Source organism: Phaethon aethereus (assembly GCF_964289735.1).
Source record: "Phaethon aethereus genome assembly, chromosome: 1".
Lineage (NCBI taxonomy): Eukaryota > Metazoa > Chordata > Aves > Phaethontiformes > Phaethontidae > Phaethon > Phaethon aethereus.
Genome location: NC_138575.1, coordinates 214432535 through 214460454, shown reverse-complemented (window position 1 = coordinate 214460454; position 27920 = coordinate 214432535). Strand labels below are relative to the sequence as shown.

The 27920-nt window shown below is 40.8% G+C and overlaps 1 protein-coding gene across 1 annotated transcript in view; it reads left to right on the top strand.

The window, feature by feature from the left end:
* The window catches only part of TMEM135 (transmembrane protein 135), a gene marked incomplete at its 3' end in the record, with an annotated part of 196066 nt that overhangs the window by 2092 nt on the left and 166054 nt on the right, over positions 1–27920 (top strand). Inside the window, exons 2-3 of the mRNA XM_082001436.1 lie at positions 15980–16107; positions 21902–21994. Coding sequence (XP_081857562.1) covers positions 15980–16107; positions 21902–21994 — 221 coding nt within the window. The remainder of the gene's footprint in view (positions 1–15979; positions 16108–21901; positions 21995–27920) is intronic.

Genomic DNA, 27920 nt, shown 5'->3' with positions numbered 1-27920 from the left:
TTTGGTAGCAGTGTGGACCTAAGTATTTGTCACGTCTGACAGTGAATGTTTTCGCTCTGAACCTGTACAAACAGAAGTGGCAGCTATTTGTGTGAGCATATAGTGAACTGGATCAGGAAACTAATACAGAGAAGAACATTTCCTCTCCTCCCCCTCACCTCCAGTAATTTTTCCTTTGTATCTGTTTTCTGATCCAGTTTGCTGTGTGAGAGCATGAATACTTGCACCAGCAGAGAATGGGCTTGAAATGAGCCATGAGAGGTGTAGCGGTGATCTGTCAGGTCTGGCTAAAGATAAAGCAGCTTAAACAGCTCTGTAATTAAAAGTTCTTCAGCAGCCAAGACGGGTAAAAAGATTTCTGCTATGTTATGGTTTGCTCAGTTGTGCAGTCATGGCATAGGGGGGAAGCTCCCCCTTTTCATTTATTTGAAAAGAAAAACAAACCCAGAAATCCAGAATGCTTTCCTGATCTGCTTGACATTGTGGCCCCGCAGACAGTTACATCTTGTCAGAAAGCCAAGGTGGGGTGGGAACCTTCTCAGCCAATGTCGTGCTATACTGCAAAACATCTGCATCAGTTTTTACACTGTCTTCTTTACAGTTTTTTATTTTCTTAGGTTTTTGTTGACAGTGTTTAATTTAGCCTAAAACTGAGCTGCTCTAAAATGTTGCTGCTACCTAAAGAGGAAGTGCTTGGCTGCCTTTGCTCCCAGACACATAACTGTACTTTCTTCTTTTTCTGGTCTTGTACCTTATCTCTCCTTGAGCAGATTCGATTCATTCACTAACCCAGAAGAGGTTACTACCCTGCTTTTAGCTGGGGCAGTTTTCAGCTGCAGTAGTGAATTGAATTGATCTATTAAGCAGGGTTTGATGAGCACGAGAGCCAGCGTAAGGCAGAGTGAAAGGGTGCAGTGGGGACTGGAGAGGAGAAAGCAGGAGCCTTGCACATGAAGTAGCTTGGCAGGAAAAGAACACTCCTGAATTGAGAGAGTCATCACTAAAGTAATTCTTTGCTGGACTTAAAGCTGTGGTTGAAAACCTTGTATTTCTAAATTAAATGTAACAGTTGGACAGCACAAATGTTCAGTCCTTTTCTGTATTCTGGGATTCACATAAGGGATGAACTTAAGTTATTTTACCTTTATGGTTATATCAGTGTATATACAGATTGTTTCCGGTACTACTTAGTCCCAGTCCTTTGTAGAGCTCAGCAGCAAAAAATTGAACATCATTTTTCTATGTCAGGCCTGTAAAATGGCTTCTGCTTGTTTGTTCCTCCTGTTGCCACAAGCTAATAACTAAGGAAAGTAGATGAAAGAGTTTCCTCTCACAAAAGCTTGTGTGGAAATGAATGAGAATGAATAGATGAGAATAAATTGCCAGAGGTTGTTCTGGAAGAGAACGTGGTTAGGGTCAGTTATAATCCAGAGTCCAAACTCGTAACATCTACACCCCACATCTCTTAAATGTTTTGCTGCTCTTCAGTCAATGGGAGGCTGATGGAGCCAAATTAAGTGGTGCTAGCATTTGATGAGTGAAATACTGTTTTTTAGTAAATGGCTGCAAAATGTCTTTGCTTTTAAGTAGTGCTGTACTGTTGGGTTTTTTTTTTATAACTGTGCTTCAGTATATTTTTAGTTGGAAAAAATACAATCTTCAGATCTCATATTTTTTCACTGTCTTTAGTTTTGCTCCAGTACAAATTGATTGCTTTAGCAAAAGTGGGTTTTATATCTAAATTGAATTGTCCCTCCCCATACACGGTGGCTGACAGGAATGCCTATTTCTTAATTAAGACAGCTTATATTTCAAAAATAAAGTGTCCCAACTTGCAAGTTTTCTGTGACCCACTTTTACAGGGGGGAGGGGGGTGTGGGGGTAGGGGTAAGGAAGAAAAAAGTCTTAAATTGCTTAAGACCTATACCCCCAGAAGAAACCCCAAACAATCTCCCATCTACAAGAAAGGCCAGAAGGAGGATCCTGGGAACTACAGGCCTGTCAGCCTGACCTCTGTACCTCTGATCATGGAGTGGTTCGTCTTGAGAGTGCTCACAGGGCATCTGCAGGACAACCAAGGGGTCAGGCCCAGCCAGCATGGGTTCGGGAAAGGCAGGTCCTGCTTGACCAATCTGATTTCCTTCTATGACCAGGTGACTGGTGGATGAGGGAAAGGCTGTGGATGTTGTCTACCTGGACTTTAGTAAAGCCTTTGACAGCGTCTCCCACAGCATTCTCCTGGAGAGACTGGTGGCTCGTGGCTTAGACGGGTTTACTCTTCGCTGGGTAAAGAACTGGCTGGATGGCTGAGCCCAGAGAGTTGTGGGCTGGCTGGTCACAAGCGGTGTTCCTCAGGGCTTGGTTCTGGGGCCGGTCTTGTTCAATATCTTTACTGATGATCTGGATGAGGGGATGGAGTGCTCCCTCAGTAAGTTGCAGATGACACCAAGTTGGGTGGGAGTGTTGATCTGCTGGAGGGTAGGAGGGCTCTGCAGAGGGATCTGGACAGGCTGGATTGGTGGGCTGAGGTCAACTGTATGAGGTGTAATAAGGCCAAGTGCCAGGTCCTGCACTTGGGTCACAACAACCCCAGGCAATGCTACAGGCTTGGGGAAGAGTTGGGGGAGAGCAGGCCGGTGGAAAGGGACCTGGGGGTGCTGGTTGACAGCCGGCTGAACATGAGCCGGCAGTGTGCCCAGGTGGCCAAGGAGGCCAACAGCGTCCTGGCCTGTATCAGCACTAGTGTGGCCAGCGGAGTAGGGAAGTGATCGTGCCCCTGGACTCGGCACTGGTGAGGCTGCACCTTGAATCCTGTGTTCAGTTTTGGGCCCCTCACTACAAGAAGGATGTTGAGGTGCTGGTGCGTATCCAGAGAAGGGCAACGAAGCTGGTGAGGGGGCTGGAGCACAAGTCTTATGGGGAGTGGCTGAGGGAACTGGGGTTGTTTAGTCTATAGAGAAGAGGAGGCTGAGAGGAGACCTTATTGCTCTCTACAACTACCTGAAAGGGGGTTGTGGTGACGAGGGTGTTGTTCTCTTCTCCCAAGTAACTAGTGACAGGACGAGAGGAAATGACCTCAACTTTTGCCAGGGGAGGTTTAGATTGGATATTAGGAAAAATTTCTTCACCAAGAGCGTGGTCAAGCATTGGAACAGGCTGCCCAGGGAGGTGGTGGAGTCACCATCTCTGGAAGTGTTCAAAAAATGTGTGGATGTGGCGCTTCAGGACATGGTTTAGGGGACATGGTGGCGCTGGATTAATGGTTGGACTTGATGATCTTGAAGGTCCTTTCCAACCTTAGTGATTCTGTGAAATCTTATAATTACACTGTTTAAAAACTGGCTGCCTTGGTGATATCCTAAGAAAACTTCACTGAGAAAGTCCCTCATCAGAGTTGTTGTACTTTGTTTTATCTGTACTTGTGTTGTAGATTGCTCAAGGCTAAAGAAAATGTGAAGGTGTAATCTTGTGTTTTCAAAGTTGAAGAATTCAGACTTCCAGAAGTTCACAGAGGTGGGGAGAAGAGAATAATTTCACAGCGACGTTGCATAAAGCTGGGGAAAGGGAAACGAGAGGCTGGAATATTGGATTTGAATTGTCTCAGCTTCTGTTTCCTGGGATTTCTGTTGATTTTACATTGGAGGTCTGCCATTCATCATGTGCGTTAGAACGAAGTCCTCTCTTTCCTGAGGGTTTGTAGGTTTTAGGCACTTGTTTGATGATGCTGCAGGTTTTGTGATAGATGACTATGCTTAGTCATTTGTATGAAGTTTTTGTAGTATATCAGAGGTAATCGGATATGCTGGTAACATTTCCTCTTTATCTAAATAAGGTAAAAATAATCTGTTTGCTATTTTGCAGTTCATAGAATCACAGAATCGTTTGGGTTGGAACGGACCTTTAAAGGTCATCTAGTCCAACCCCCCTGCAGTGAACAGGGACATCTTCAACTAGATCAGGTTGCTCAGAGCCCTGTCCAACCTGACCTTGAACATTTCCCGGGATGGGGAATCTCTCTGGGCAATCTGTGCCAAAACTTAAGCTGGTTCTTCTGACTTTTTGCCTGTGGGATGACAAGAGTCATTCGTGTCATCCACCTTTTCTGTGGTGGCAGACTAACCTAGTCTGCTTGTCTGTTTTCTTCACTTTAAACTAAGCCAGGCTCCCTCTCTGCCTCGCCAACCTAACTTCTGTCCTGCCCTTGCCCTCTTGAACACAGACCTTCCCCTTCCCACCAACATTTCTCCTGCCTTTCCTCCCCAGCACTGGCCCCTTCCCACCCTACATCTGCTGCGCACCCTTCACCCGGTGTGCCTCTGCTGCTCAAGGACACAGCCAGGGAACAGCTTGAGCACTGGCCCCTTCGTGGTTCACACTGTTAGTTTACTCCTGGCTCTGGCTCCAAATACCTCTCTCCAAGACAGACCTGCTGGCACAGAGAGGAACACCAGGCCTGATGCTGCGTGGGTGCCAGCGGGCCTGTTCGACATGCCCTCTGGGCTGGGGGATGCTTCAGCCAGTTACTCGGCAGAACAGGTGTAACCCGAGTCTGCTATTCCAGTACATTTTTTCAATGATCCTCGGGGCTTGCTAGATTTTATTGATTTCTTTCACTTAATTTCTTATGCTTTTCATACTCATTTTGGCCTCACTTTCGATGCTCTTTTCGTACTCATTTCATACTCGTTCTGGTCTCATTTGCAATATTTTTTCATACTTGTGCTGTATCTGTTTCCTCTCATGCTTGTAATAGCCTTCAGGTTCTTAGATGCCTATTGCTTCTTTTTCTTTCTGTGTCAAAAGGTTTTTTCCTACTTATGATGCCATTGCTGATACCTTCTTGGAACCTCTTTGACCCTTGAGTGTCTGTATTCTTTCTCTTAATCTGTATTATTTATTATGTTAGCTCCCTAGAGCAGCATTGTATATAATACTGTTAAAGACACAAATGCTATCAGCAATCGTACAAGTATAAGGTGTTTTTTCTTCCTGTCTAAACGTGGGAGGGACATTGGTACTAGTACAGCATGGGCCAGGTAGTCTTGTGGTAGCTGGCAGGTCTCTGCACAGATAAATCACTGATTGACTAGAGACGATAACAAGAACAAGCCTAATTATTGCACTAGTGAATTATCTTGAAAACTGTTGGATGGAAGACAGAATCACCAGCCAAAGTTCGAGGTGGAACAGAATGAAGCGTGAGTGTCGCATCACTTTCCTGGCTATGCGTACGTTGCTGTAGGGTAGGGCCAGAGGCCGGCCCCAAGGATGGATAGTGCATGCTGGCAGTGCTGCTGCTGTTTTAGGCTCGCTTCACATGTAGTTTCTCTTAGGGAGAGCTGTTTGGACTGAGCAAAGCTGGGGAGCCAGCTAACAGTGAAACAGATCCTGTCTTATCTGCCAGCATAGACATAGTCGTCATGTATCATCTTTCTGAGGTGTGCGAGAGGGCTGTACTGGCCAGATTGTATTCTAAAATAGTCCAGAATTTCTGAGTGTGTTAAAATATGATTTTTTTGTTTGTTTGTGCTGTGAACCATTGTGTATTTTAAAGCAGGGTGGGCAGGCTGAGAAGGATGTTAGTGTTACCCTTGAATGTACTTCTGTATGCCAGCTTGGATCTCTGGGATAGCCATCACGAAACTCATTTCTCTCAGGACCTGGTACCTGGAGTTGCTGTGATGGTGGTGTGTGGTTGTATTGTGCTGGAATATCTGATCATCTCAGTGTCCCCTGTCTCTGTGCTTTGTTATCAGTGTGTTCTTGTCTCTAGATTCTTCTGGAATCTGGGTTAAATATGACTAAAATTACCTTAAATGTTACTAAAGAGCGAGTGTGGTTGAGACATCTTCATTCCAGACTGTGATCATTCTGCTCTTTTCAGGTGGCTTTCGGGCCAGATCAGTAAAATCCTTTCATAAATTGAAAATAAAAAAAAATAGTCTTTTCCTGAGATACTGAGAATTTTAAAAGAACCAGTTAATGAATTTGGGTGGACGGAAGAATTTATGCTGAAATATGCAAGGAGTAACCTGGAGCCTGCGTCGGAGTCATGGTGGAAACCAGGGAAAGCCCAGCCTTGACTGGCTGAACAAAGATCTTGGTAAAGACACTACAAATACTGTGAACCAACAACAATCCGTAAAGGGACTGTTCATCAAGGAGGTGTACATCTGTTCTCTTAAGTTGGTACAGCTATATGTTAGAGTGCAAGAATTTCAGGGTAGAAGGAAAGTCATTGAAAAAATGAGTTAGATATTTCAAGGGGAATGAAAGATAGCCTTCTGTTCATTTAAGTACAAGGGCAACCAGTGGCGAAGATAAGTTGTCATGGAATGAGAGTGATGCCAGGATTGAAGGTAATTCAGATGTCATTCAAAGAGTACATGAGTACTGTTCATTTCTTTTTTTAGTTGTGTAGATGATATGGAAAATTTTAAAAAAAGCCAAACCAAAACAACCCAATCCCGTGACGTTGATCCTCATATAACATCTCACAAGAGACGGAGCAAGTCAGAGAGCAGGAGGCACATGCTCTTCCTCAGAGTATTGTGGAAACTGCCTTATGAAATGAAAAAATCTGGAAGCCAGGTTTTGTAATCTGTGAAATCAGGGAGGGACCAGCTAATTGAGGAACAACAAATCTGAATGTTTAAGAGGAGGCATGAGAAACAAATTGCTGATTTGAACAACAGTGTCTTTCAAAACCCAAGTGTTACCTGAGGGCATTTTGAGATTAAGTTACTCCAGAGCACTTAAAAATAATTTTTATAAAGCAAGGGAGTAATGTTCTTGTAAAATTCATACAAAATTGCAAGTGGTTATAAAAGAACATATAAATAATTCAATATAATTATGAAAGAAATCTGACATTAGTCTGTAGCTCTGCCTGCTGCTTGAGTAATCTGAGGTATTTTCTCAACTGTTTAAATACTGGGGATTGCTTTGCGTTTAGCATGCATGTGTGACTTAAGTTATAAAATTTTCCTTGGCTTTTTAATGACTTGCAGCATATGTATTATATAAACCAGCTACGCAGCATTATTGATTGTCTCTAAATATGCATTTTAAAGGTGCCTAAACATGCCAGATAGTCACCCTTATAAATGTCATTGAACTCTGCCTTCCTGCAGATTTGGCTAGGTGTCTGAATATTTCTGTAGCTTATTTTTTTATTTTTAACCTTTTTTTTTTTTGTGAAATAAAAGTTTGTTATGATGTGCTTGATTTTAGTTGGGTATTGTGAAGGAACAAGAGAGAGATGATAGTGCTTTTTTTTCAGTTTCCATCAATCAGTGCTGAATGTGTTGGCCAATGTCATTAAAATTTGATGGAGGGGTAGTGTTCTTAAAGTCATACCCTTTGTACAAACTTTAGGAAATGGTGGTTTGATGGAGGAGGGAGAGAAATGATGGTGTACACATGACAGCAGAGTTGGTGCAAGTTCTGTGGTTTTTTAGCCTGCTATGTAACCTGTGTCATACTGTGTACATTGGTTAGCCGATTAGCACGTTCATTAAGTCGAACCATCCTTTATGCAGGATGCCTCCTGTAGAATCTGTAGTTCAGGGATGTAGGTGAAGACTGAGGATACTGGAGGTGAAGCTCAGGTTATTGCGGTTGGATGATGATGACGACTTGTAGGCATTACATGACACATCATTAAAATAATCAGGCTTGACTGGTGCCTCTGGTCATGGGGAAGCTTGTTTTTGAGTCTCACGTTCCTTTCCTGCTGGAGCATATTGATAGCCTAGCTCAAAGTCTTGCACTAGGCTATGTAGCTGTGTTTTAAGGATGGTGTTGAAAATGCATATATTCTTTCCATGGTTAAGACAGAATAAATAAATTCTGATTTTTTTTTTTAGTACTGAAGGGCTTAACATTTGTGTATGAAGACTAAATTAAAAAAAGAAAGGACTTCAGTAATGCTCTTCCACAAACTGATGGTATTCTGAATCTGGTGGACTGATTTTTCATAATTACGTTTTTCATGTTGGAGAGTCAAAATGTGAATTTTGTAGTTAATGCTGGAAAATATTTTTTCTCTCTGTTTCTTTCATTTTACTGAGTAGGCTTTTTTAAATACTCAGGCATAAAATACAGTAGGCCTTAGAGTTCAAATCATTAACAACGTTTATTCTTAGAATGACTGGTATATTACTTCGAGAGTGGTTGCATTTGATTTGAGGGGTGGTCGCCTCCTTCCCACTCCTCTCAGTATTGTACTGTATGTAAAGGTCTAAACCCCACATTTCTGCCTTCAACCCTCATTTCTATTGACATGAAAACGGTCTTAGAAATGTAGTAGCCTGTCTCTCATGGTTTTTCCACCTATGCTTAATATAATTTCATAGCAATTTTTTAAATGAATTAGAGTTTTTCATATATATGAACATTTTCTATCAATCTATTTCAAGATGATAATGGCCAAAGTGTTTTAGTGAGAGTTAAATCAGAGCTTGTTTTAAACTGTAGGGGAAATGGGGCGATTGCCATTGAACACTAAATCTGTGGTCAGTTCATATTAGATTGATGAACAGGAGAAAGAAATCTTCAAGTCTGGCTTAAGTGCATAGAAGAGAATTGTTATGGTGCTTGCATATGCAAGGATTTTGGAGGACAGGTCCTTTGGAGGTCATGTCTTTTGCTGTGATATCTGTCTTGTATAAATCCTGCTTTTTGTTCCCTTTGATAGTAAGTAATGAGGGCTTGGGGTTGCCTTCAGAAGCCTTCTAGCACTGCCAGGCCTGCATTATTGTGTGCAGAAGTGAGGAAAAGAGTTATTTTTCTTAAAAGATAAGTCAGAGTATTCCTGTTTTCAGTTTTCCCACAGGTGGTAATGGGACAGCAGGCAGTGCTGGTGCAGCTTCAGGTGTGGAAAGGAAATCTTTCCCCCATGCTTGACTTACCTTATTGAAGAGACTTTACCTGACCATATTCTTAAGGTGGGCTGGCAGATGTTTAATTCCCCCCACTCCTGTGTCTGTGTGTAGGACACAGATGTCACACAAGGACAATCGGGGCATATTCCGTAAAATCAATTTCTCACTTGGAGGTGTTATTAAAGTGAAATGTATTTGTCTTGTCTGACTGTAGCATGCAAAAGTTTGGTTATCTGAGGACTGAATTGTTGTGATCTATCTACATTACATCCAGATGCACATATGCTTATCCTCATAATTATAATATCCAGCGATAAACAGACACTACACATTTAATAGTCTGTTCTGGGTTTTAGTTGTGAGGTACAACTTGTGCACAGATGAAGCAAATACAGCAATAAATATAATGATAATTTTCTAAATCTGTCTTCACTTGTGCTACTAATTCTTTAGACTTGTTGCTGTGAGTTTTTTTTATTTCCTTAGAATTTCAGCACATGGTTATATAAGCGTTACTTGACTGTCATTTAAATAGCAAAAGTCTACCCTTGTATGTAGGAGAGGCTTGGAATCCTGTCTTATGGGTTTCAAATCACTAGAAAAGTGATTTGAATACATGGAAAAGTAGTAATAGGCATTTAAAATATTAAAACATCCTTTAGTGCCTGTGTTATGGTATCTGAATGCTTGAAAATTTTCTGATTACTTATTTCTTATTATTTTAACATAGCTAATTTTTTTTAGAATTAAATCTGTAGTTTTCAGCTTTTTTCCTGAAACGTTCTCTCTGTTACCTTTTTTCCCTAGCTCTGCAGTTTATGTTTTTAATGATGAAGTATCTAGGATTCTTTTTGCTTCATGCTTTTTTTCCCTCCATTGATCCTTTTCTTTCCTCTAACTGTAATCATTTGTTTAATCTTCTGCAATATATCTGTGTTTTCTGCAGACTGTGTTGGACTGAAGGGACATCAAGAGCTAGGACCTGCGGGTGCAAATAGAAGGAAATTAGTTCTAAAAACTTAGGACATTCTTAGGCCATCTTCCCTGCGACAGACAGTGCATGATTTGTTTTAAATTCCCTTTTGCTTTTAGTTGTTGAGTGTTCAGGCATTTAGAAAAGTTTTTCTTATGGGAGATTGGGAAAGACAAGTTTTATTAGTTGACTGTATTGAAGATGAGAATGTAAAAATGTTAGCAGAGCTGGACTCTATCCTATTTTTAGAGCTCTGGTGGTTTCAGCTCTGCTGGTTTTGAGAGAGAAGAAAGTGGAATTAAATTGCAGGAAGGGCTGCAAAGGCTGTTACAGGCAAACAGCTCAGCTGTTTGTATGGACTGTGGATAATGAGTACTACAGTCTCTGTTTAATGCTTACATAGGCCAAATAAAGACTGCATCTGCAGGCTGTACTACTGCTGAAAGTTATGCACTAGAAAGAAAAACATCATAGTGTAAGAAAACTTAAATTGTGGTGAGAGGAAAACATCAGTTTTAGTTTTTCAAATGTGGGTTTTCTTTGTTACTTTGCAGATTAACTTAGAAGGGGTGGCTATACTCTGACTCAACTGCTTAATTCTTGATAGGGTTGGAATTTTTCATGGTGAATAAATAAATCTTGAACGTTAGGTAAGTATTTCAAAACTGGTTATTCCCTACCTGCAGACCAAATCTGGTTCAGAAAGTGCCATTATCTAATTGGTACTTTAAATGCCAGTGACAAGCATATTGGTTTACATGACAGAGTTTTTATGGTTATATTGGATATATGGTGGACATTGGTTACATTAGATCTTTTATGCCCTTTGTAGTCTCTTCCCTAGAGAGATGTGTGTAGAGGATGGCATTTTGACATTCTGCTTTTACAGTTTTGTCATCTTTTTTTTTTTGTTTTTTAAACAGATAATATATAGTATATATGTAAATGAGAAGTGCAAAGAATGGAATAGAATAGTCTGGGTTGGAAGAGACCTTTAAAGGCCATCTAGTCCAACCCCCCTGCAGCGAGCAGAGGCATCTTCAACTAGATCAGGTTGCTCAGAGGCCTGTCCAACCTGACCTTGGATGATTCCAGGGATGGGGCATCTACCAGCTCTCTGGGCAACCTGTGTCATTGTTTCACCACCATCATGGTGAAAAAGTTTCTTCCTTCTATCTAGTTGAAATCTGCCCTCTTTCAGTTTAAAAACATTACCCATTACCCCTTGTTCTGTTGCTACAGGCCCTGCTAAAAAGTCTGTCCCCATCTTTCTTATGAGCCCCCTTTAGGTAGTGGCAGGCTGCAAGAAGGTCTCCCCGGAGCGTTCTCTTTTCCAGGCTGAACAACTCCAACTCTCTCAGCCTGGCCTCACAGCAGAGCTGTTCCAGCCCTCAGCCCTCTGAGCATTGCTGTGGCCTCCTCTGGCCCCACTCCAACAGGTCCATGTCTCTCCTGTGCTGAGGGCTCCAGAGCTGGATGCAGCACTGCAGGGGGGTCTCCCCAGAGCGGAGCAGAGGGTCAGAATCCCCTCCCTCGCCCTGCTGGCCACGCTGCTTTGGGTGCGGCCCAGGAGACGGCTGGCCTTCTGGGCTGCGAGTGCACATTGCCGGCTCCTGTCCAGCTTTTCATCCACCAGGACCCCCAAGTCCTTCTGGGCAGGGCTGCTCTTCATCCCTTCATCCCCCAGCCTGGGCTGATACTGAGGGTTGCAAGACCCTGCACCTGGCCTCTCTGAACCTCATGATGTTCCCATGGGTGCATTCCTCGAGCTCGTCCAGGTCCCTCTGGATGGCATCCTGTCCCTCAGGCATGTCAACTGCACCACTCAGCTTGGTGTCGGCTGTAAACTTGCTGAGGGTGCACTCGATCCCACTGTCTAGGTCACTGATGACAAAGAGTACTAGTCCCCTGAGGGACACCCCTTGTCACCGATCTCCATCTGGACATTGAGCTGTTGACCACTACCCTCTGGATGTGACCATCCAACCAATTCCTCATCCACCCAACAGTCCACCCATCAAATCCATCTCTCTCCAATGTAGAGAGAAGGATGTTGTGGGGGACCGTCTCAAAGGCCTTGCAGAATTCCAGAGAGACGTCATCAGTAGCTCTTCCCTTGTCCACTGATGTGGTCACTCCATCCTAGAAGGCCGCTAGGTTGGTCAGGCAGGACTCGCCCTTGGTGAAGCCATGCTGGCTGTCTTGAATCACCTCCCTGTCCTCTGTGTGCCTTAGCAGAGCTTCTTGGATGATCTGTGCCATCATCTTCCCAGGCACAGAGGTCAGGCTGACAGTTCAGTAGTTCCCAGGGTCCTCCTTGCTACTCTTTTTAAGAATGGGTGCAATGTTTCCCTTTTTCCATTCTCCAGGGACTTCACCTGACTGCCAGGACTTATGTGAAAGCCATGTGCCTTCTGTCTGGAATTTAAAATGGTGCTGTCAGTGATAGCTCTTAGTATCTGTGAAACTTTATTCCACAGTCTTTCTGAGAGAGAGAGATATATATGTATTTTTTTTTTTTTTTCAAAGAAAGGTGGTGCTTTGCAGGGAAGGGTTGTCTTGGTTAAATGTAAGTTCCATCGAAGGGTGGAGTTGTTAATGACAGTCTTTATCCCAGAGCGCTGTGTGTAGTCCTTCTAAATATCCTAAGAGCGGGTAGTTGGGTGCCTTGGAAATAAGAGATTTTAAGAGTGACTCGGTGTTTTATGGGAAGCCAGAGTAGGAAGTTGCAGCAGATGTGGTGTGTTCCTGAGCTGCTGTTAGTCAAAGCAGATGCAGGGGCGTTCCTCACCTTGCAGTAGGTAAGGCTGCATTGTTGTGGCCTGCCAGGAGAAGTCATGAATAAGTGAAACCTATGTCTTAATCCAACTGCCATTCAGCAGAGTCTTCCCTCCTTGGAGGGAGAGTCTCCCTCTGATATGACTCCAGACATTTTTTTGGGCAGCCTTCTCCCTCTTATAAAGGGTAGTAGGCAGGAGAAACACAATGGCTTCAGAAATAAAGTAGATGGAGAGGCGGCACTGGAAGTGCTTTTTCTCTCCTGTGAAATCATGGCCTTACAGTGGCGTGAGGGGTGTGTTGCTTCTGTTCGCTGGATTACAGCTAAACCTGTGGGTTAGGAGGTGAGGTAAGGCAGCACGGGCAGCATGAGGTTGAGGGGAGAGAGCATTGTGGCTGGGTTTCATATAGCAGCAAACATTTGTGGCATTATCTCACACAGCAGTGTTCCACTCGTTTTGTAGATATGCCGTGCTATTTTACTAAGGCTGAAAATCTACAATAATTTGTAAGCACTGAAGAATTTTATTTAGTAAAATCCTTGTAACTCTATCTCAGAAAGAGAAAAGTGAAACTAGGAAATTATGGAGAAGAGTGACAAGAGTAATGGTAGGTATGGAACTGGTTTTGGCCATTGCTGGATACACAATAGTCAACTGTTTGGATCAGTGAGCTGAAGCAGAACTGCAGTCCTTTATTCTTGTAGTGAATAACACCCCAAACTAACTTCTACAGCTATCAACACTAAGGTCCTGATACAGACTACCCTGAGGTGCCTAAATAAAGGTGTCCTAGGATTCTTATGCTCATTTTATAGCTGGAGAGCTGAGACCGTAATGGCAAGGAGATGTTCATTTCTGTCTGTCTGACTCTAACAGAGAGTCTCAGGTAATTTACAGACCTTCTGCTATGTCTATTAGCATCTTCATGGAGATTTATAGTTTGCCAGGGAGGTACCTATTGGATGTCCTGAATCCCTCTCCTTCCATGCTGCTGTCTGCTACTGATGTCCACTGCTAAGCCTTGAGCTGTGCATTTATTGTAAGAATTTGGCCTTCATCACAGTGTCCTCCAAGCTCACTTGAGTGAAGCATATCCCAGTGGGAGCCATGAACCACTGCAGTCTCGCAGGTTTCATAATCTTTCTGTCTTGGCAACCTCAACTTTAATAGTACTTTCCTGAAGTGTGTTGAACTGAAAGGGAGGGCAAGGTGGTGTCCAGTATCTCTGGTATTTTTACCATGTAATCACACCTTTGGTGGAGGAGACGGGGAGAGCCTGCTCCATAGTCTGCTCTTGCCTGTTTTCAGCTGTATACAATATTTAGCTTAGCTGATGTTTATAAAGCACTTTGAAAATGATGAGGAATATTTGTGGGGTTGGTTTTTTTGGTGGACGTGCATCAAGTTCCATTGCCTTTACACATACAGCTTATTCAGTTGTTGTGGGCATTGTTTCTTTGGACTGGTTTGTGTGTTGTTGTTCCTGGATCTTTTCTGTCTTTCACTTGGGAGTTGAATTGTAAAGAGAAGGGAAAGCAGAAACTTATATTAGTCTAAAACTTGTTGGAGAAGCTACAGAAATATTTTTTTTACTTTGATTTGATGTTAATTTGTAAGATACCAGTCTTTTCCTGTTATACTTCTCAGAAGACAAGGCTTCACACTTCAGGTGTAAGGACTGTGTTCTTAAACAAAAAAAATGTTATTTTGTTCCAAATGTTCATGACCTTTGTACATTAGTCTAGAAATAGCTGAGGAGGTAGCAACTAGTAATCTGGCGTTTAGGCTACATTTAAGACTTTCCTTCAACAGAAAGATTATCTGGACTGCATTATTGCCTAATCCATTATGGTTTAAGCAGTCTTGACACTTGATTAAGTAATGCGTAAATCTGTTTTCAGAAGTCTGTTCATGCCTGTATTTCTTCTTAATCCTTAGTTCAAGCTTCATTTTGGAAACAGATTTTGGCAGAACTTTCCTGTGGTTAGTTTTAGCAGAATCCTTGGCCCATCGCTGAATCTAAAACATCTACTTGGTATTCAGTGCGAGTGGACAGTGTTTCAGAAGAGCAGCTCCCTCTATGTTTTTAAATTGAGGAACCAAGACTTTGAGAGGTGTTGCCAGTACCGATTTGACAGGATGTCTTTTGTAGTCCTCATCAGCACCAGCAGTAGGAAGCTTGCTCTGTTTGGAACTTCTCTAATATGAAGCGTTGACCAAGAACTCCTGCCAGTTTTGAGACTCCCTTGGAGATCAGTGCAGATAAAGATGACAATACTCTTAAAAGGAAAAAAAAACCCAATAACATCTGTCTCAAAGTATAATTTCATGGAGTCATAGGAGCACACACATTGGAGGGACTGGGAGGCCATGTAGTCCCAGCCTCCTGCTCAAAGCAGGGCCAGTTAGATGAGGTTGCTTGGGGCCTTTTCCCGTTGAGATTTGAGGATCTCCAGTGATGATGGAGAGTTCGCAATCACTTTGGGCAACCTGCTCCAATATTCAGCCACCCTCGAGTGAAAATTTTTCTTTCTTAGGTCTAATCTGACTTTCTCATATTTGAACTTGTCTGTTGCCTCTTGTCTTAACCCTGTGCACCTCTGAGATGAGCATGGTTCTCTATACCTTCCCATTAGATAGTTGCAGAATTTCTGTGGACAAAAAAGACCTTGAGAACTTTCAGTGTTTGAGTCATTAAGTAACTGTTCTTTATAAAACATGCGATATACATGTTCTTTTTGGTCAGTTTAATGTATTTTTTAGATCCAGCCTGTTTTCTGCTTTAGGCAGTTTTTTAGAGATAACATACCTTTTCTATAAAATTTGTCAGGAATGTGGTGTTCTTCCAGCAGATGGTGACAATTTTTTGGAGGACTTGCAGTTGGTTAATTGGAATTGAAAACTTTAGAAATACATCATCGCTTCATAGACGCTGTGTATTTGGATTACTTTAGGGATATTCTGACCTTAATTATGTGATAGTCCAATTGTCTGGAAGACAGAACTCAGTGTAAATTTATCACATCTTAAAAGTTCTGATATCTGGCAGGCAGTGTTTCTGACTATTATGGCTAACGGTAACAAGGTAATAAAATTCTGCTATACTTCCCATTTAGGATTGCTTGATGTGTTTCCTGGTATAAATATTGGAACAGCTGGAACAAGTTCAAAGGAAATCTTTGTGATATTATTCATAAAAGCAGCAAATTTAAGAGGCTTTGATTTACTACTTAAATGGGCATGTCTCCTTTTCCTTTTTTATTTTTCTTTACAGTGTGCAAAAAAGAGCCTAACTCAATTAAAGTTTGTCCCCCCTTTTTTTTTCTTCCCTCCTCCCTCAGATTGCAGCTATTCTCAGGAAAAGAAAACTTGACTATTATTTGCACAAACTGCTACCTGAGATCTTGCAATCAACTTCCTTTCTGACAGCAAATGGGACCTTGTATATTGCTTGCTTTTGCATTCTAAGGTTGGTATACTGTCCTAAAAATGAAATGTAATAGGAAAGCTTTTTTTATGCAACTTTTCAGTTTATATAAAAATTTGTCTTTTTTTATAATAGGCTTGTTTGTAATGGGTAGGAGTAAGAAAAGCAACAGCTGTCTCATCATCTTGATTTCTGGTCTTACCACTTGAATGTGAACCTTTTCTTTTTTTTCCTCCTCATTTTTGTAATCTTTTAAATCGGTAAACAAGGCAATGTATTCACTTTGCTTCCTTTTCTCTGTTTCACTGATTCAAAATAGATTGTGGCAGGAAATTCAAATGTATTCTAGCAGGGAACTGAGAAGGCCTAATCTTTCTCTCCTACGAATAATTGATGTAATTTGATGTTGGTTTCTATTTTGCTGATCCAGGGGCTGTGATGACTTCTATTTATGCTAAACTTTATCCAGCCATCCAAGTTTGTACTCTCCTTGTTTGTGGTCATAAATGAGGGAAATCCCAGCACAGCTTCTGAGGTTGTGTAAGATACAGACTTGCTCTGAAAAAATTAGTATAAATGCCGCTTCTGTATTCTGAGCTATTTCCAGTGTATATTTCAAGATCAGGATAGTTAAAAATTAAACTTCTCTGTTTATGAACATGACTATGTCCTAGATCTAAGTGCATTTATTGTAAGAGATGTTAGACATGTAAAGCTGACAGTAGCTATGAATTTTTGAGAGTTATCTGACAATGAACTCAACAGCCCCTCTAAAAGTTAATCAAACCCACTATGCCCTACTTCTACGTCTGTTTAGAGGCATCTCAACTTTATTTCAAAGCTGAGGGAGACGGCTAAGAAGAGGAGGAGCTGGCTGAAGAGCCATGGAATGCTTTTTAAGTAGATCATTTGGAAGGTTCAAAGTAAATCTTGAAGTAACAAGCTGTAAAGAATATAAATTTTTCTAGCAATCTGAGTTGTATTAGTGTTGATTTACCTTTACTGCTCTGAGCTGTACAGTGGTCTTCCTTACCCTGCCATGTACTTGCCTGTAAGCCTGCAGTGCCTTACTTCAGTGCTGTAGTTAGACGTTACTCTCAAAATTAAGCTGGTGTGGTTTTAAATTTTATTGTTTTCAGCTGTTCCTCTAACAGAGGTTACTAGTCATCTAGCAGATCTATGACTATTGCCTGTGCTAGTAAATGAAGCAGGTAAGAGATTAGTGTCTGACTTTTGAAGCCAATTGGTATGGCATCGCTTTCACCTACATGGAACATAGTTGTCTGAAGTTGCTTTGACCTCCAAAACAAACAGCACGGCCAGATGTGGACTGAATAATGGGAATGGTACCTAGTCCATGCGCTTTCCAAGTTCCCTTGAAGCATTCTTTGGGTTGACCCAGGCCAAAATCATGCAAAGGGTAATTTGAACAATTTAACTTGAGAAGGGACATGTGTCAATGCTTGCCCTACTGTTCATATAGCTATGCAGCAGAGTAACCAGCCAACATCTTGAAATGTACATGTGTTTTCTGTTGCAAAGAGATGCCTGTGAAGAGTTGTCGCCTCCAGCAGAATCCCTGCTGGTAGGGTCTCTGCAGACTGCCCACCACCTGCAATTGCAGGACTTGCAAATAAAAAATGTCAGCCTGTCAGGCTGGAGCTTGTGAACTGAAATCACAAATAGAGGCAAAAGAAGAAAGTATTTAGGAAGCCTCATGCATTACACCTGTTGGAGTATATTAAGGTCCAATTATACGGAGTATTTGTCAGCTCTTCTGACAGGAATAAAATTCATTGCCTCAGCAATTAAGTGAATAGGATATGAGTAGGATATGCAAGAGCTATTAAATGACATATCAAACAATGGCTAACATAATTATCAGAGAAGTCATATCTTTAAAATTTAGTGGTGTTCTTTGAAGGATAAATATATATATATATATATCTGATGATGATCCGATTGGTGCATGATACATGAATTCCCAAATGATTTCAATGAGATTGCTTGCTAGGACTCTTCAAGAAGAAAGATCCTCTGTCTTCCAGGAATTAGTAAATGATTAGCAAGTAGTTAAAATATGTGAAACCAAACAAGGAATAAATAACCAGTTTTCATAATAGGAGGAGGTTGCCAGTAATGTTCCTGCTGTGACCTTTGTTCTGGATATACCTAAAGAATCTGGAAAAAGGGATCAAGAATAGTGAGAGATTATACGAGATTATTTAGGATACAGAAATCTAAAACTGACTCTCATCCATTTCAGAAAAATCTGTTGATTAAAATCACTTATGAAATTTGATAGAGAAAAGTGTGAAGTAATGCATCAGGAGGAAGAAACTTGTCCGAGCCTTACACAGGGATGGGCTTTAAACTAGCTACTGTTCATCAGGAAGGTGTTTGAGAGTTGTCATAGATAGGTTCTTTGAACAGGTACTTGAATATGGTCAAGGAGCTGAGTAAGTGTTATTTGCAGAGAAAATGAGAACAAGCCAGAAAGCTGTATAAATACATGACATCTTTACAAGTGAGTACTTTATGCCTTTTTATTTTTTAAGAGCTTCTCCTAAGATCATAATGTTGATGAGTCCTTCATTTGAAATGTACTTAATATCAACATTGTCTTGTAGCTTGAACCGTATAAGCTTCCTTTTCTCATCTGCTGTTTGGTTGGTGACAGAGGATGGAAGTGTGAGACTTCACTCTTTTTTTTTTAACCAATTTATGTGGATTTTTTAATATATTTTTTCTTTTAATGTTTTGTTTGAACTTGTGTGATTCCTTGAATTTATTCTGTGTGATACAGTGTACTTCCTTCAGTAGCCCCGAGAGCAAAAGTAATTGTATGTCATTTTCCAGCCCAGAACACGATTTGATATTGTATGTTTTAATCCATCAAAGAAATATCAATACCTCTATGGTGTTCTGCAGAACTGTGGCCTGAGTATTTCTGAACTTGATTTGCAACTATGCAGAGAGACTGTCTGAGACTTTGGAGACCTAGATGCTCTAGATCTGATTCTGGATAGTGATGAGAGATTGGATGTGATAGATTTGTATAATAGGATGCATGCTGCAGTTTTTGTATCTTTTTTTGGTTGGAAGGTGTATATATAGTGGGAGCAGCAGTAACTCAGAAGCAAAATTGTCCAGCAAGCTCCATGCAACTGACTGATCTTACTTCCCTGGAGTTCTAGACTAAAGCGACAGATTAAAGGGTTTGTAGCTGGACACGTTAACCTCATATTTACCAGCGCAGTTCCTGATTTGAGAAGAGTTGCCTGTTTGTTTCTTTCTTTTGTAGCACCAAAGAGGAGATGTGTTGGCAGGCATATAGGGTGTCCTGGATAAAGTGACCACTTCATTTGTTTATACCTTTACCAAAGTCACTGTGTATACTGAAAATAGGTCTTAGTCATCCAGTAACAATTGAAGACATAAATATGAAATGTAATTGTCAGTGAGAAGTCTGGCTTGTGCTAATGTGTCTTTTTGCCGCTCTTGTAGCGTTTGCTTCCTTTCAGCTAGAGAAAACCACCAAAATTATAAAACTTAAGGGAAGAAAGTGCAATTAAAATAATTTCAGGCATTGTTTAATATTATCACCATTTCATAGATGGACAAAATTTCAAAAACATCTAAACCCAGTATCAGCAATGGCTTAGGCTTTGCATAGGTTCTCATTCTAGAAGGGGTTGCCAAGCTAACTTGGCTGACTTTTTCTTTCTCTTTGTTTTTTTTCTTGAAGTGAATTAGGGAATATGTGCAGACTGGTCCATTGGCAGAGCAGGGGGGGTGATGATCTCTGTTACGGATGTGTGACAGGCCAGCTGGGGGTTGTAATCTGTTTCGCTGGTGAGATCCAGAAGACTACATCTGTCTGAGCTTTAGATGGAAGTGCTAGGCTCCAGTGTTGAGTCTGTTAAAAGAAAGGTGTGATTTTTAGGTTTTCGGTTTTATTAAATACAAAACCTTATGAAGACATGGTTCTCTCAGTCTAGCAACTAGAGTAATTAAGTTTGTCTACATAGAGCTTTACATTAGCTTGCTTAATTAGATTAAACTTTATGTATTAACCAGCCTTTGAGTTTTGGATACATTGAGGAATTAGATGCATAACCTGAAAGAATTCACATTTCTCATTCCAATGTCTACCCATAGAACATGTGAAAGTAACCATGTAGATAAAAACAAAAACTTGTTTTCATTTACTTTAGCAGAAGTTTAAATGTTTCACTTACTGATAGGGCATTTTAATTTCCACTATGTTTTATTATGTAAAATATGTTACTGTTGTTTCCAAAATCTTATCAAACTCAACATGTACGCATTTGTAGAGGGATTCTAAACCATGCCAAAAGAACAAATTCTTGTTTCTTTCCCACAGAAAAGACATTTGTTCTGTTACTTAACAGGTGTGTCTGGTAAGATGTGTTCATACTTATTAAGATGTTTAAAATGGCTTCTCTGAAACTTCATACAGTAATTGCTTTCCAAGAGAGTCCTAATAATGAACTTTAGCTCCTGCAGCATTTGGCATTGTCATCCTGAGAAATTATCCTTTTGCAGCCGTGGGAATGAACAGTGTGTGTAATTGCCATTACATCACTTGCTGCTGATACACTGGCTCTCTTTTCACTTATGAACATAAGCTGGCATTGCTCACTGATAATGTTATTTTTGCAGGAGAAGTATGAAATGAGGCTGATCATGCTTTTTACAGCAAGAATGAAAGTGAGCTAATCAGATGGTATTGATTAATTATCTTTGTTCTCTCTTCTGTGTTGTCAACATGAAATCTTATCTAAGAAAATCTCCTCTTCTGCCATATATGTGTTTCCCATTTTGTTTGTTGTATTTTGTTCACTGTGTTTTTAGAAGGGTAGACTCCATTGTAACACTTTTCCTGAACTGATAGTGCTTACCAGTTGAGTAGCATTGGTGTAAATGAAGTATGTTTATTATGCTAGCAAATTTCACAACTGCCTGATTATTGTTTGCCTCTCTGGTCAACCTGAATTAGTTTGAAGGTGCAGATGTCTTGAAGAGGCCAAATGTGGTTGGTGCCATTGTGTCTGACGTACATTTTGTTTTTCCTCCTTTAACAGTGACCAATTTCTAGAAATATTTGCTTAGGTGTTGTCATTTGTGTAACTATTTTTTTCAATTCTTAATGTTGGAGGAATTTTGATAGTTGAAATTGTGTGGACTCTTTGAGTGAAAGCCAGATCTTGTTGCAAAAAAGGGGAGCTTTTCCACCTTAATAGAAGTGGGATGCCACTGTTGCTTCCAGCTGTAATGTGCAGATTGATTCCTTGGCTTACTGTAAATGAGTGGTTTACTGTTTTTAGCATCAGTTGACTATCTGTCTTTGGAATGTGACATCTATTATAATAATTTGATTTGATTTCTGGCTCACCTGATTACATCCTACGTTCCACAAGGCACATCTTCCTGAAGATGTATTTGGACAAGTAGCAGAGAGAAGACCAGTTACAAGTTCTTTTAGAAGACTGTTCTGTAATTAATATCTGCAACTTTTCAGAAACATCTCTTGAAAGCACTGCTTTCTTTGAAGCAAAGTAAACCTTCAAATGAAGTAGATAAATTAATGAAGTATTTCAAGTGTTTAATGTTCATGAAGCACTGTGGGAACCCGTCTGAGAACTATCCAGCTGTAAAAATATATTATTAGTATTTTTTGTAAGTATTGATTAATGTAGAGGGACAATGTTAATCTTAAAGTGTGCATAATTTTATGATAAAGGTAACATGGTGCTGTACATCAACGTTTCGATTGCTTTGCATGTAATATGTGTACAAATTACATTTTCAGGAAGCTACTTGGAAAATTCTACTTTTGGTCTCCTGGCTTTGGTGCTGCTTTACCTGCTTCTTATATGGCTATTCTCATCGAAAGGAAAAGCAGGTATGGTATGTGTTTACGGATTTTCAGTTTTAGTTAACAACATTTCTTGTTTTGGTCATTTGATAATTGACATTTGACACTTTTGTGGTTTTGTTTCAGAATGCTGGAAATGTAGTTCATTTGAAATAGTGTCTTTTACAACATTAGATTTAAATCTAGGAAGCTATAGGAAAAAAAAAACCTTATAAGCACTCAGTTTCTTTTTTGTGGTTTGTTTTTCTTGTTTAATGTTTAATTGGGTTGCTTAGTATTACCCAATGAGGCTTGGTTGCTTAGGATTTCCTAATGAAGCTGTGGGTTGTTTTTTCTTTTTTTTTTTTTTAAATATAATTCAAATAATGTTTGCAATTAGCAACGGAGAAGGAGCACGCTCATGAAAGTTGCTAATGAATTGAGTTAATGTGACATTAGTTAAGATAGAGGAGTAATAGCATGTTGTGGAAAAAACTGACTGGAAGAGCTGAAGTACTCCAAATTGACTGAAACGTACTGATACAGAAAGCAAAGCCTTTCACTTAAGGAAAGGTGCTGAAGTTCAACTGTCAATGGGAAGTTTGTTACGAAAGCATGGGGAGTGGGGAAGAAAGCTCTGATGGGTCCAAGGATAGCCAAAAGCTGCTGTTTGTAATGTGGCCATGAAAGGTGGCAGGTGAAATCCTGGGTTGTAAGGTTTTAATATTTTGAAATTCAACTTATATCGGTAGCTTGTATCAATAGTGAAAGTTATAATGCTTAATTACTTTAATGAGATGCTTTAGTCATCTGCTTAGTAGGTTTTATTCAAAGTAGAAAAGGTGTCAAAAGGGTAATGTAAGGGATTAATCTTTAAAAGATCATGAGGGGGGGTTTAGTAGTAGAGGTGAAGTGAATGCATTTTTGTTTACTATGAATATCTGAAACTTCCTTCAAAATAACTGCAAACATGTATACATCATGTTGTTGACTGTCAGGCCCCATTCCTAAACTTCAGTCATGGAGTAAGCAAAGCACAAGCCAAGTTTTAGATAAGATTGTCAAAGCTCTGTCCTTTTAAAAGAATGCATTGTCCATTGTTTTTGAAGATTTAGTATGTGTAAGAAGTTCTGGAAAGATGGGAGCACTTCTAAATCACTTTAATGTTACTAGAGAGAAAATAACTGTAATAGAGTTAGTAAATAAGTTAATTTTCTTTTTAATGTCCTTTCCAGCTGACTGATTTTCATTTTTCTGCAATTACTTCCTAAGAGGTTGGATACATTTTGGTAGAACTTTGCCTAGTTACTTAGACTCCAGCACTGCCGTTGACATTGGTGGTTCATTTTGCGGTGAGAGCAAATGCATTTTATCCCTTTGATCAGTGACAGCAGGAGCTTAACTTTTCCTACAGACCTGTTACAATGTGAAGATTTTGTGTGTCAGACTTCTAATATATCTAGATGGCATGAAGGGGAAAAAATCAGGCTGGTTGTCGGTGTATGAGTTTCTTGTAGCTTTCAGCATATTTGTGAGTCAAGAGTTGAAACCACTGGTGAGCCCAAACCCGTAAAAGGTTTTTGTGTAACAGTGGAACAACTTTGAAAGACCTGGCAACCTAAGCTTGTTAAGCGTAGCAAAAAGAGTAGACAAACAAATTTTATGTCAAATAGGGATTTCTACAAGTCTTAGTGGCAATGTATGAAAGCTTTGACATGTTAAGCTGAGTGGTGTGGTTGGCACACCTGAGGGACAGGATGCCATCCAGACAAGCTCGAGGAATGGGCCCATGATGTTCAACAAGGGCAAGGGCAGGGTCCTGCAACTGGGTCGGGGCAACCCCTTGTACCAGTGCAGATTGGGGGATAAAGGGATGGAGAGCAGCCTTTCCCAGAAGAACTTGGGGGTCCTGGTGGATGAAAAGCTGGACAGGAGCCAGCAATGTGCGCTCGCAGCCCAGAAGGCCAACCATCTCCTGGGCTGCATCCAAAGCCGCGTGGCCAGCAGGGCGAGGGAGGGGATTCTGCCCCTCTGCTCCGCTCTGGGGAGACCCCCCTTTAGTGCTGCGTCCAGCTCTGGAGCCCTCAGCACAGGAGAGACACGGACCTGTTGGAGCAGAGGCCACAGGCAATGCTCCAAGGGCTGGAACAGCTCTGCTGTGAGGACAGGCTGGGAGAGCTGGGGGGGTTCATCCTGGAGAAGAGAAGGCTTTGGGGAGACCTTCTTGCAGCCTTCCAGTAATTGAAGGGGACTTACAAGAAAGATGGGAACAGACTTTTTAGCAGGGCCTGTTGTGATAGGACAGGGGGTAATGGTTTTAAACTAAAAGAGGGCAGATTTAGACTAGATAGAAGGAAGATATTTCTCCCAGTGAGGGTGGTGAAACCCTGGCCCAGGTTGCCCAGAGAAGTGGTAGATGCCCCATCCCTGGAACCATTTGAGGTCAGGTTGGATGGGGCTCTGAGCAACCTGCTGTAGTTGAAGATGTCCCTGCTCGTTGCCGGGGGGTTGGACTAGATGGCCTTTGAAGGTCCCTTCCAACCCAAACCATTCCATGATTCTATGTTAACAGGCTCCTATTTGGCACCTGAAATTTGAAAGAAATAGAAGTGGAAACAGAGGTGTGTGAAGATGGCAGAAATGGGTTGGTACAGCACATAGTAATGAATAATGCTGAAATACTTAATGCCTGGAAGTTTATTCTCCTTTCTGCCAAAATCCAAAATGTGTGACCTAAGGTATTTTGCCTAAAAATTAACATTATATTGCATCAGAGAAAATGTGAAAAGGCAGTGTAGATATTTCAATATAACGTACGCAGCTGAAAAAGTGGGGTCATTGTTATTACTGAAAAAAATTGTTTAATGGCATCAAAAGGTGGTTGAAATTTTAAGCTTTTTAAAATATAAAGTGGTTTGGTATGTTGTCAGATGCTAACTATGTACAATGTGTGAAATGCTGCTATGAGACTTAGTGAGATATGCCTTTCTGATTTCACATGTATTTGCTTGTTAGCTTCTGTTACAAGCAAAACCAAATTTTAGTAGACTTACAGCCTTTTGGGAAACTGAGGTTTGACGTGGAGGCACAGTGGCATTTTCAGTCGTATCCTGAGTAGCTTACAGCAGATTTTCTTGAAAAATTGGGGAGGTGGGAAAAAGTCCTGATTTGAGTTCGTAAACATATGTCTAGCCCTTTAAATTGCTACTAGCAGCTGGCAGCAACACCAAACTTAATCTCTTCCCAAGTGGATACCCTATTTTAAGTACCTCACTGGCATTTGCTTGCACAGCATCCCTGTCAATCCTTAACTTGGGAACAGCAGGCTTGTAAATCAGATTTTCTTCTGAGTGTTGCTGCTTGTGTGTGTCAGCTTTGTACATTTTATAATTCTTACAGAAGAATGGGAAAAAGAGATGGAGTGCTTGTCTAGGCACATTATAATCCTGAGGAGTATGTTTTCTAACGTGTTACAGAATTAGTCTGATTATAGTTTGTATTTGTGTAATATGTAATTGGAAATTTGCATGGCACTGGCAATCAGAAAGGGAGATGACATTGCACAGAAACTTGAAACAGACTCAGGAAATGATCTGGATTATATTATGCCACTACAGTTCTACAAAGATATAAATTGCACGTTAGTATGTCCATGTGTATTCTATTTGGTGATTATAAAATATGGTTATCCTGTCTATGGAAACTAATTTATTAGGATCTGTGGAAAGGGCCAAGGAATAAAAACACTTGTAAACTTTTTTGTATATGTATATATAAATGTTCTGTGAGATTACTGGAAAAGAGCTATTCACATTATGATAATTAATGTTTTGATAATAATTATTTCATAGATAATAATTGAATGTAGATACATAAACATGGAGATTACATGTTTGTAATGTGCAGATTCATATTCAGTGCCTTTAGTCCTTTATTGTGGTAGGAGTAACTCAGAATTTTTTGCCTTTTTCTGGTGCTCTCAAGAAGTATGGTTTGCCTGTAGAATTAGGAGGAAGCATCCTTACTGGCCAGTGTGGAATTTGGAAATGACAGTCCATAGCTACTATACATTTGATGCTCTTGGAAGTGCTAAGAGGGCAGAGAGTTAAATTTCAGCTGATTTTGACTGTGCATTATCTCATACAGTACAATCTTTTTAGCCATTTTTAGTGTTAGTCCTGCCATGTTATTTCTTTTTGCTGTATTTATGGCTCTGGCAGAGGTGTTGAGAAATGAAACAAAAAATATTGTAGGTGTTAGTGGTGTGTTATACATTTTCACATGCTAAGAAAATGTTCTTGCAAATAAGGAAAGTACTTTCTTGTCCTGGAGAAATGTACACAATTCTAATGTACATTGTTCTAATTCCTTTTGATTATTTGGCCATGACTTCAACATTTTAATTACTCTCCCTATATATATTTTCATCATAACTATGCTGTAATATAATAATTAAGCTTCTAACAGGTGCACTTGCACAAGTGTATTTCAAAGAGTAGAATTTTCTTTACAGTTTCACCTTTTCTACATCTTCTATTAAAGAAAAATGTGCAATTCTTTTGTCACAGAATTTAGTTTTGTAGTATTAGACGTGAATAGTTGTGTTAATGTCTCCTCATCTCCTCAAAAACAGAAATATGACTCAGTTACATTAATTTTGTTAAGCTTCCTTAGGAAATCAATACATGCCTTTTAATAACCTTTGTATGGAGTTGTTTTACCAGTGTGCTCCTTGTTTACTCCCATAACTGTTGTCTCCAATTGTTGATAAGAGACAATTTTGTTTGTAATTTTGAAAAATGAACATTTTGATTCTGTCTTCTGGCTTCTGTTACGTAACTCAAAGTTTCAGTATCCTGTTGTTTTTTTTCAACATCTATTAAATGTTGTTAGCAAGAACTGAGCATACAGTAGAGGAGGAGGTATGTGGCTTATACTGAAGGACATGGTACTACCTTGTTCAAGAAGCACTGAGACTTTTGGAAAGCAAGGAGGGCTATTGGACCTGATGAGATGCATTCCAGAGTCCTCAGGGAACTGAGTGATGTTGTTGCCAAGCCATTCTCCATGATATTTGAAAAGTCATGGCAGTCAGGGGAAGACCCTGGAGACTGGAAAAAGGGAAACTTTGCACCCCTTTTTAAAGAAGGTAGCATGGAGGATCCTGGGAACTACTGACCCATCAGCCTCACTTCTGTGCCTGGGAAGATACTGAACAGCTCCTCCTAGAATCTCTGCTAAGGCACATGGAGGACAGGGACGTGACTCAAGATGGCCAGCATGGCTTCACCAAGGGCAAGTCCTGCCTGACCAACTAGTGGCCTTCTAGGATGGAGTGACCACATCAGTGGGCAAGGGAAGAGCTACTGATGTCATCTATCTGGAATTCCGCAAGGCCTTTGACACGGTCCCCCACAACATCCTTCTCTCTACATTGGAGAGAGATGATGTATTTGATGGGTGGACTGTTGGATGGATGAGGAATTGGTTGGATGGTTGCATCCAGAGGGTAGTGGTCAATAATGTCCAGATGGAGATCGGTGATGAGGGGTGTCCCTCAGGGGTCTGTATGGGGACGAGTACTCTTTAATATTGTCATCGGTGACCTAGACAGTGGGATCGAGTGCACCCTCAGCAAGTTTGCAGGTGACACCAAGCTGAGCAGCATTTGAGTGCATCCAAAGCAGCGTGGCCAGCAGGTTGAGGGAGGGGATTCTGCTCCTCTGCTCTGCTCTGGGGAGACCCCCCTGCAGTGCTGCGTCCAGCTCTGGAGCCCTCAGCACAGAAAAGACATGGACCTGTTGGAACGGGTCCAGAGGAGGCCACAGTAATGCTCCGAGGGCTGGAACAGCTCTGCTGTGAGACCAGGCTGAGAGAGTTGGGATTGTTCAGCCTGGAGAAGAGAAGGCTCCGGGGAGACCTTCTTGCAGCCTGCCAGGACTTAAAGGGGGCTTCTAAGAAATATGGGGACAGA